Source organism: Haplochromis burtoni, unplaced genomic scaffold (assembly GCF_018398535.1).
Source record: "Haplochromis burtoni strain Fernald_Lab_line unplaced genomic scaffold, NCSU_Asbu1 Contig_289, whole genome shotgun sequence".
Classification (NCBI taxonomy): domain Eukaryota; kingdom Metazoa; phylum Chordata; class Actinopteri; order Cichliformes; family Cichlidae; genus Haplochromis; species Haplochromis burtoni.
The window spans coordinates 236,795-246,106 of NW_024582650.1; the positions used below are offsets into that span (position 1 = coordinate 236,795).

Below are 9,312 nucleotides of genomic sequence, written 5' to 3' on the forward strand. Positions count from 1 at the left end.
ACGGGATTACTTTTTGGGGAAGTAATCAGTAATTAGTTACTGATTATTTTTTTCAAGTAACTTGACCAACACTGCTGTTAACACATAGTGAGTGAGAAAGGTGACTGGAAAGGAAAAACTCAATGCATCATGGGAATCCCCGGCAGCCTACATCTATTGCAGCATAATTAAGGGAGGATTCAGGGTCACCTGGTCCAGCCCTAACTATATGCTTTAGCAAAAAGGAAAGTTTTAAGCCTAATCTTAAAAGTAGAGATAGTGTCTGTCTCCCGAGTCCAGTCTTCACTCTTTCGACACATGTAAAATAACAATAGGATACTTTCATTTAAGCGTCCCCATTAACAGTGCTTGTGCTGCTCATGTACAGCACACTCTTCATAAGTCATTACAGGAGCCTTTACTGACCATCTCCATTATGAGAGGACTGATGGTGTCAGGCTGGATGTCCTGGATCTGTAGAATCTGTTTGCTGTATTCCTCAGTCATTGTTCTCATCTCTGTAAAGCAGGCTATCACTTTGGGATACAGCAGGCTGAAATACAATAGAAAAGTCAATAACTGCAGTATGTAAAAACATTTCACACTGACTGGAAAGGGGCGAGAATTTGACATTTCACTCACTGTTTCTCTGGACCTGTTCTCTTGCAGTCAATCCAGGTTTTTAGCGTCAGCGCCAAGTTTTCATGAACTTTGTCAATCAAGCTGTGCTGCTGCACGCCTGGACGGTCTGGCAATTCAAGTAAAAAACAAATTTCTTTTAATTTGAAGCCACTTCGCCCTGAGGAAAATCTGAGAATGCATTTTTATTTTGGGCTGGGTACAAATGCACACTGTTTGTAGGGTTTAAATATTTACAGGGTTGGTTAATTATTGATTTGGTCCTAGCAAGGACTGGGATGAACTGCTGAAGAACGACCATCACCTGGAGAAAACAGAGACATGGCTTGCATGAGAACGTATTCTTCCTCCTGTAGGCCCAGTGTGCGCAGGGTGTGGTGAAATCTGAACAGAGGCTCCAGCAGACATGGCTGAAATCCCGCTGGAAAACACAGGAAAACGGGTCAGGAGCAGGACAGATACGGAAGGACAGTCTGAGGGCCACTGAGGTCTGATCTGTTCCCACTTTTCTCCACACTCCAAGAAACGGATTCAAATGGATATGTTTAGTTCCCACTTTCGAGTGAGCTACCATCAAGGTGATTCTGGCAGGGATTTATGTGTGAAAATGTGCAACACATGTACAGGCAAACCACAATCTAAAAGCTCATTCATGCAGAATTATCCACAATTAGGAAGGAAAAAAAAATCAGGGAGAACGATGAGCTCAAAACTACCAGCTACACAGTAAATATTCACCAAATACACAAAACACGTATGCCAGTCAGATATGCGCTCCAAGAACATGCTGCAGGATTTTCCAGACATTCTTGCAAAACTATTTTTGCACAAGTTCTAAAAAAAGCAGGGGTGGTGATTTGCCACAACTTCCCTACAGTTTTTCCAACACACAAGGCTTATAAATGTAACTGACATGCTGTTAGCCTAGGAGCACTGAAACGGTGAAAGGAATTTGCACCAATAAAGACAACTAAAAGCCAGCGGAATAGTCGGGATATCCTTGGTGTGTTGACTGGAATCAGTCAGACATCATTTTATACTGATTTCTGTTGTTGTGGATGAAATAAAGGTACAGTTATTCCACTTGGCTTTGCCAGACAGATTGCACCAGTCCCAAAAAAATAATATCTAACAGATTATAAACAAAATACAAAGTATTTATAAAAGCATTTATACCAAAGACCCCTGTAGTTCAAATGTCATTTATGGTTTATGTGTATTTTCATTCCTTTAAAAAAACAAAACAAGGAAGTGCTATTTTTAGTATTTGTTCTCTGTGTGACCTACTTATAGGTCAGTCTAAGCAGTTAACTCGCAAGTAAAGTAGCATGAAGAGCAAACACCTTTGTGATGGATATTTGTAGCTGCACACCTCATCCAGTGTGAAAACCGCAGGTCAGCACCTTGAAAATTAAACAGAGTTGTATTCCCTGTAATCTCAACTTTCACCTAGTGCTCAGTGTGAATTCCTTATTCCTAAGAGCTGTTTGTCTAATAGTAAAAGGAAACCTTCAGACAGCGCGTTTGTGAAGCACTTTAGATCGAAAGAAGTAAAAACCAGTTTGACAGCGTTGCAGTGAGTGTTTCTTAAGGAGTCATATTACACCACCGTGTGAGAACATGTGACAAGAGTGATAACAGACTGGACATGTTACTGACTGACTGTTGTCTGACTGCTTCAAAAATAAAAGTGCAACATGTGCATGCATGTTAGGAGCGTCAAATTTCTTTTTGTTCATTTTACTCCTGTTTAATAACAGTTTGCAACGTTACATATAGTTTAAAAGCAAAAAAACTAGCGAGATCAGAGAATAACGACTCAACGTGTTCATCAAGTGAAAAAACATTTTGCGGGGGCAAAGGTCATTCAGTACACGTTACATGTTATTTAATCAGGTGTGCAGAATTTGTGATCAGGGACGTTACTTTGAGTCCTCAGACAACACACACCTCAGAGTTACTCCAATTCAATCAACAACAGACCATAATTGTCTCCATTACTGAATGCATTTTGTATTTTTGTATACTGACTTGGTTATAAGCACTAAGTCCGTCTCTATGAACAGTGAAACACAGTGAGAACTCAAAGAATTTGCACCTACATTTGCAGTTTCTCACACTCTTTGGAGTACGTCAGCATTTTAAACTGCACAGCCACTCATTGTCACACTTTTTTCAGCAAAAGCTTTCATACACTGCTGCAGTCTTTACCAGCACCAAAGAGCACCTCGAGATTGCTAACACAGCAGATGATTAGGGAGCTAATTAGGCCTAATCCTCCACTATCCTCTGGTAAGCAGCGTCAAATGTAGAGACAAATGAAGAAAACAAGTGTCAAAAACTAAACTGCAGTTCCTCTAATGACCACTTGAGGCTTCATTCATTCATCATGCTTATCCAACTCAGGCTCACCCCGGGGCTGCAGCCTATACCAGGTGCCAATGAAATAGTGGACGGTTACACCAAACATCGCAAGGCTAACAGACAGAGAGCAACAACCATTCACACCTATTTAGATTCACTAATAAGCCTAACATTGGATTTTCCTGAGTGTGTAGAGTCAGTTGCTCGTTTTAGGCCATATTGTATAAAACATGAAGTATAACTTTTCTAATTTACATGTCAGAAAGGAGGATTATCCAGGACATGCTCTTCTCTTCTGGGATGGTTTGAAACACACAGCAAGCCATAATAATTGTCAGATAAACTATTAAAAATGCTCCAGATGATACAACATCACAATTAGCTACTGCAAGTAGTATCAAGCCTAGCAGACACCTATCACTGCCAGGACAGGTATCAATCAACTCAACAAACTCAACTATTAAGGTGAGTCAGTGGTTAAAACCTCTCACCTCAGAACACACGAAGCAGGAAACTATCCACAGAAGCCAAAACTTTTTTTTTGTACCAGGTTGTAAACTTGCTAAACTGGTTGGCAGTTTTAACGTGGGAGTCTGGAAACTGACTTGCTTTTTGAGCCAGCCTCAAGTGGCACCTAGAGGAACTGCAGTTTTTGCCACTTGTGCATGGGTCTCATTTTTCAGGTCTGGAGGTCAAGTCCCACTGACTGACTTTGTTCAGAAATTTTTTTTTAAATCTCTCTTTAAATGATGCTTTGTCACAAGTGTTCAGGAAAGTGGCCACTCTAAGTGACAGTCTGACTTCACCTAATCTAATCTAATCTAATCTAATCTAATCTAATCTAATCTAATCTAATCTAATCCATCCAACTGTAAGAAGTCTTACCTCGTACAGCGTCATCTATGCAGTATGTAATATGGCCACATTCCCATGTGCTCGTTTTTGAGTTGAACACCATGTTGAAGCGGATCTGCATTATTTCAAACGTGGCTCCCTTCAGCAGAGATATTTGGTCTCCCATGGTAAGAAACCTGTAAGACACCAGTTTGACATCAAGTGTCGAAAACGTGCCGACTGAATATAAATATCCGTTGATGTACACATTTACCGGAAGTCTTGGAGACTTTTGGAAAAGCTAATGACGTTCTGGATCATGTAAGTCGTGAGGTCGGCCACATGCGGAAGAGCAGTGAAAACACATCTGTTTTCGACGTCATTCCGTATGTGGTGTTCTTGTTTTTTAATGGAACTGTGGAAACAGAAGGAGGATGAAGAGCATGAGGTGGCAGATGGCGATGATGTGGGCTCGGTGGTAGATTTACTCGCAGTGCTGCAGCCGTTTCTAGGGCACTCGGTCAGAGGGTTAAAGAGCTTGCTTGCCGTCTGCTTGTGCGTATTCACAGGAAGGATGTTTCGGTCCATAGGCTGAAAAAAATCAAAGACCAATTACACAAGTTAAAACAAAGATGATGATGAAGAGCTGAAACTGCATGCATTCACTCACACACCCTGAAGCTGCTGAAGCGGGAAAATGCTGAGTCAAATGTGCTGCGGTGACCAAAGAGCAGTTCCTGAATACGTTTTTCTTGTTGGAATGAAAGCTCCACTGGGGAGTTAAGCATCTTATTCTTCTTGATTTGGACCCTCCTCTCCTGCACCTTTTCATCAGACATGACCACTGAGCAAGCACAAAAATACAAGCATTTACTATGTCAAGCATGTCAGCATAAAACAACCTGATCTGATTCATAATTTCTTCTCAAGGCATGAAAATTATGTGTATCAATTTATTGTATGACATGATGTAAACATGCAAAATGATAACAAGCATTCTAGAAACTGATGGGTGCACCTTTTATAATACCACACACTTCCTACAGTGACTTAAACATTAAGTATAAAAGCCTTTAGATGTTACTTACTGTCTTTGCACATGCCAATGGCCTGACATTTGCGCATGCGGCAGGCTTGACAAGACCGGCGGCTGTTTTTCGTTATAACACATTTATTCAGGAATAGACAGCGGAGCTGGTTTGACCTCTTTATGTTACGTCTGAAATGAAAAACATCCACTCACAAAATAACAGCTTCATGCCTTAGGTTTAACTGCTTGTTAATGCAAATATCTAATGAGTCACAATTTGCACAAGTTTACTGAAATTGCACAACAAATGTGCAGTCTCAAGTTCTGCCGCAACATTTGTTTGATAGGGTCAGAATTTGGTGTAAACAACATGAATGCATGGATCTCCACTCCATTTAGGCTGGTAGTGGTGGTGTAATGGGGTGGAAGATATATTCTTGGCACACTTTGGGGCCCTTAGTACCAACTGAGCATCATTTAAACATGACAGCCTACCTGAGTAATGTGCCTGACCATGTCCACAGTGCACCCATCTTCTGATGGCTGCTTCCAACAGGACAATGCACCATATCATAAAACTCAAATCATCTCAACCTGATTTCCTAAACATGATAACAAGTTCCCTGTAATCAAATGCCCTCAATAAAAAGCTCTCAGTAAAATAGAGCACCTTTGGGATGAGGTGGTCTGGGAGATCATGGATGTGCTATCATGTGTGATGCTATCATGTCAAAATTGACCAAAATCTCTGGGGAATGTTTCCAGCACCTTGTTAAATCTATACCACCAAGAAATAAATCAGTTCTGAAGGCAAAAGGAGACCAGCCTGGTACTAGCAACCTGTACCTAATGAACTGTCTGTACTGTGTGCACTGTGTGGATTTAATTTGGGAATGTGTTGAAATTAGAGAAGGTCACCTGAAAATGTGATTAGTGTTAAAGTTAATAGTCATATCTGTTACGTAGTTACAACACATTTCAAACATAACAAGCTTCTGACTCAGAGTAAATCATGTTTTCTTTTATCACGAGCAGACTACACCACTGTCATTTCCTGTTTGTGAGCCTTCCTAGTAAAAGAGTTCAACTTATTCAGAACACAACTACACCAGTCCTAACTAGGTCAACAAGTCACAATCTAGTCTTCTGAAACCTGCATGTGCCACAGAAAGAATACAATTCAACATCCTACAACCTCCTACAACTTCATGGTTACTCAGGTCACAGTGAACTGAGGTGGCCTTCAAATTGCAGAGCAGACGGTGTCGAGCTTATTTCACATTTTGAGCCTATGAAAGCAAGATAGTCACTGTATCTGTGTATATATCTATGTATATAGATACTGTGCAAGATGTTGTATATGTATAAATGTAGTATAGAGAATGTGCTTGTGTGTATATCCGGTCCTCACGATCGCGTGTCTGTTTATTTGGTTGACAGGGTGCTAAAAGTACAGAGGTGCTGAATTCAGGTGAACTGAATTCAAATTAACTTATAAATACTACTTAAAAATACTTTTTGGGCATGAAAAAAAAAGATCCGAAATGTGGTTTCACTTTATATGATATTAAAAATTTACAATATAAGCAGCCAACAAAATGACGTGAACATCCCCCACCCCACCAAAAAAAAAGGTATTAATGACTGCCTGTACTCTTTATTACATTACAGTGTGTTTGGCATCACTGTGTTGAAAAATGAAGCGGGTGCCAATCAGATGCTTTCCAGATGGTAAAAGCAATCTGATGGTATTTTTCTGTGTTCATAATTATATTAATTTTGACAAGATTCCCAACACCACTGGATGTTTTACTAATGACTGTGGTATGAAGGTAAATATGTTGCACTTGCTGTGTACCTCTCTCCTGACCTATTAACAGAGATTTGAGCCACAAATTTCAAGACCAGTTGCCACTGATGTTTAGTCCAGTTCTTGTGTAATTTGGAATACCTCCACCTTTTCTGTATGTTTTCTTCCCTTAAGAGCAGATGGATGAACTGAAGGGCCAGATGCATCTCTCTGTGTCTCTCTGTGTCAGGTCTTTGCTGGATTTTTTCCTCTTTCTCAAGGACATGACTTTTAGAAACTGTTCATCTGCTGGAGATGATGGAGTTTTTCTAACCCTGCCACTTCTTCTTTTGTCTTCTACTTCTACTGAAAATTCTTAAGGACACACTGCTGAGATATGCCAAATTTTCATCTAATATTTCTTATTAGATGAACTAAGTTATTAGTTATGTATGGACAAAACACTGGTTTGAGTTCAACCAGGAGCCTTTTATGCTCATCAGGTACAACAACTGAGTGAGTGAAAATGACTGAGAAAGCAGCAAATGTCAAAAGAAAATTTTTGGAAGACCTTCTGGAAGACTGGAGAACTATTGCTCAAGACCACTTTAAAAGATTACAAGAAAGTTTGGCTCCTCGGAAGGAAAATCACTAATTTGTCATTTCACATTCACAAGGGATTCTTTTCATGACAAAAAATTTCTAAATATAATTAAAAACATGAGAGAAACTCTAGATACAGCAAACATAAAAGCTGGACTATTTGTTTTCTAAAAGCCCTTAAACAGCCATTTATTGCTTGATTCATGATGTTATTAAATGTTGAAGAGCTTTACCTGAAGAAGCCCTTGCAGCCTTCACAGGTCAAGGCATTGAAGTGGTAACCATTAGCCAGATCTCCACAGACACCACACACTCTGGACTCCTCATCATCTGTCAGCTTCTCCTCCTCATCCTCTTTATTCTGCCTTGCGAGCACTTCACTGATGATCTGCACTCCAGCGGCCTTCTTGCTCATTCTCAACCGAGAGATAATCAGATTAGTCTGGCGTCACTGCCTTCACATCTGTTCTGGGCAAGATTGATTCAGTAAGAAATGGAAAGGTTCCCTGTGAGATCAGGCTTAGGTTTAACTACTATCAGCACTACTACGTCACAGTTAATGTACAGGATACACACTGTATATTCTACGTTATTGTGCTATGATACTCTTAAATGAAAGGATATGACCACAATACTGTGGCTGAACCATTTTCTTCCAGCAGTGACCCATACCTGGATATGACTAAAGGCTCCTTGTGGAGTCATTTACGTCTATTACAACCCCCTATTCATTGTGGCTAAATGGTCACAGTAGGAGATCACCTTGATTTTCATCAAAGAGCAAGAGCAATTTTCTGAAGTGCACAGAACAGCTCACAATGTTCAAGTGCAAAGAACAATGTGGACTCTTCAATTTTTTTTTTAATACTTTCCAGTGGAAAAACGGTAAGTTGCACAAAAAACAAGCACAGGCTACTGTTGATTAATGATTTAGCAACATACATTTCAGGTATTTTCTGCCAGTAAACAATGCTTAATGCAACCTTTTTAATTTTAACACTCAAATCCCTCCGAATTACTGACACACTGAAATCACAACTTTAACGTAAGTCGTTGTGTTTCTTTAAAGCATACACAACTCCACACACTCCACTGAAGCAGCGTGTAAAACATGCTTGTTTGGGAGTGCTCCTACTTCACTCCCACCCTGCAGGTAGGCAGGTTTGTAACTGAAGCCTGACCTGTCTAACAGGTGTGCACAGGTCCACACAGGTTGTCATACAGTAAACTCTTTTCCTTCCTTTACCTGATTAAATGTCTGGCTTAGGTCATTCAAATCACTCACCTGACGATTCCAGATGTCAAAACAGCTGTGCGTGGTCCACAGGTGCCCGCCTCACTTCGCTTAATCAGGGGGAATTTTGAGCATGACCAACAGGGGAGAGAATCGTTAACAGGTCGTCGTGCAAGCTTTCGACCAGCTTAATGTTTAATACTGGCAGTTTGCCACAACTACAACCGGCTGTAGCCGAAGAAACTGTGTAAAATCCAGCACCGCCTACTGATGTCGTACTTCGTAGACGCGGATCACGGACGCAGGGGCGTTTCCAGGATGGAGCGACACAGGACGAATCCAAATATTTAATCGGAAATGGAATCAGCATAGAAAAAAAGGACACGATTTTCTTGCAAAAGTGATGAAACATAATTTTTCGTTGAATAATTGTGGAAACGTGAAAAAAAAGAACTTTTAATGTAAGTTATAATCCTGTTTAAGAGTCTTCATGCTGCACGTTGTAAAATCAAAATATATAATAAGTACCAAAAGTCATTATGGAAAATGGCACCATTTAATGTTGAGCTGCGATTATTTTAATTGCTTGTGTGTTGCTGGGTATCTAAATCTGTAATAATCCAATCAATTAAAAACAAACAAAAAGCAAACACTGGATTATCATGTTTGAATTCGTTTTCGAGGCTTTATCATCATCAGAGTGATTTTCCCCTCAAAAACTGAAATAAATTGCACAATGCATTTTAAAGAAATACATAGCTAAATATAAATAAATTAAAAAAACAGATGTAGCAAATATGACATAAATTAAAACACCTACAATAATAAAGATTTTTTTTT

At 39.8% G+C, this 9,312-nt stretch overlaps 1 protein-coding gene across 1 annotated transcript; it reads right to left on the reverse strand.

Annotated features, from left to right (window-relative positions):
- Nucleotides 1–177: 177 nt before the first annotated feature.
- nr1i2 (nuclear receptor subfamily 1, group I, member 2) lies at nucleotides 178–8,742 on the reverse strand. Its single transcript, XM_005944883.3, has 9 exons — nucleotides 8,524–8,742; nucleotides 7,472–7,701; nucleotides 4,905–5,035; nucleotides 4,491–4,660; nucleotides 4,091–4,407; nucleotides 3,868–4,013; nucleotides 923–1,039; nucleotides 622–727; nucleotides 178–532 (listed from the first exon to the last, which is right to left on the reverse strand). The coding sequence occupies exons 2-9, from the start codon at nucleotides 7,651–7,653 to the stop codon at nucleotides 376–378; spliced, it is 1,326 nt and encodes a 441-aa protein (XP_005944945.1). The 5' UTR covers nucleotides 7,654–7,701; nucleotides 8,524–8,742; the 3' UTR covers nucleotides 178–375.
- Nucleotides 8,743–9,312: the final 570 nt, after the last annotated feature.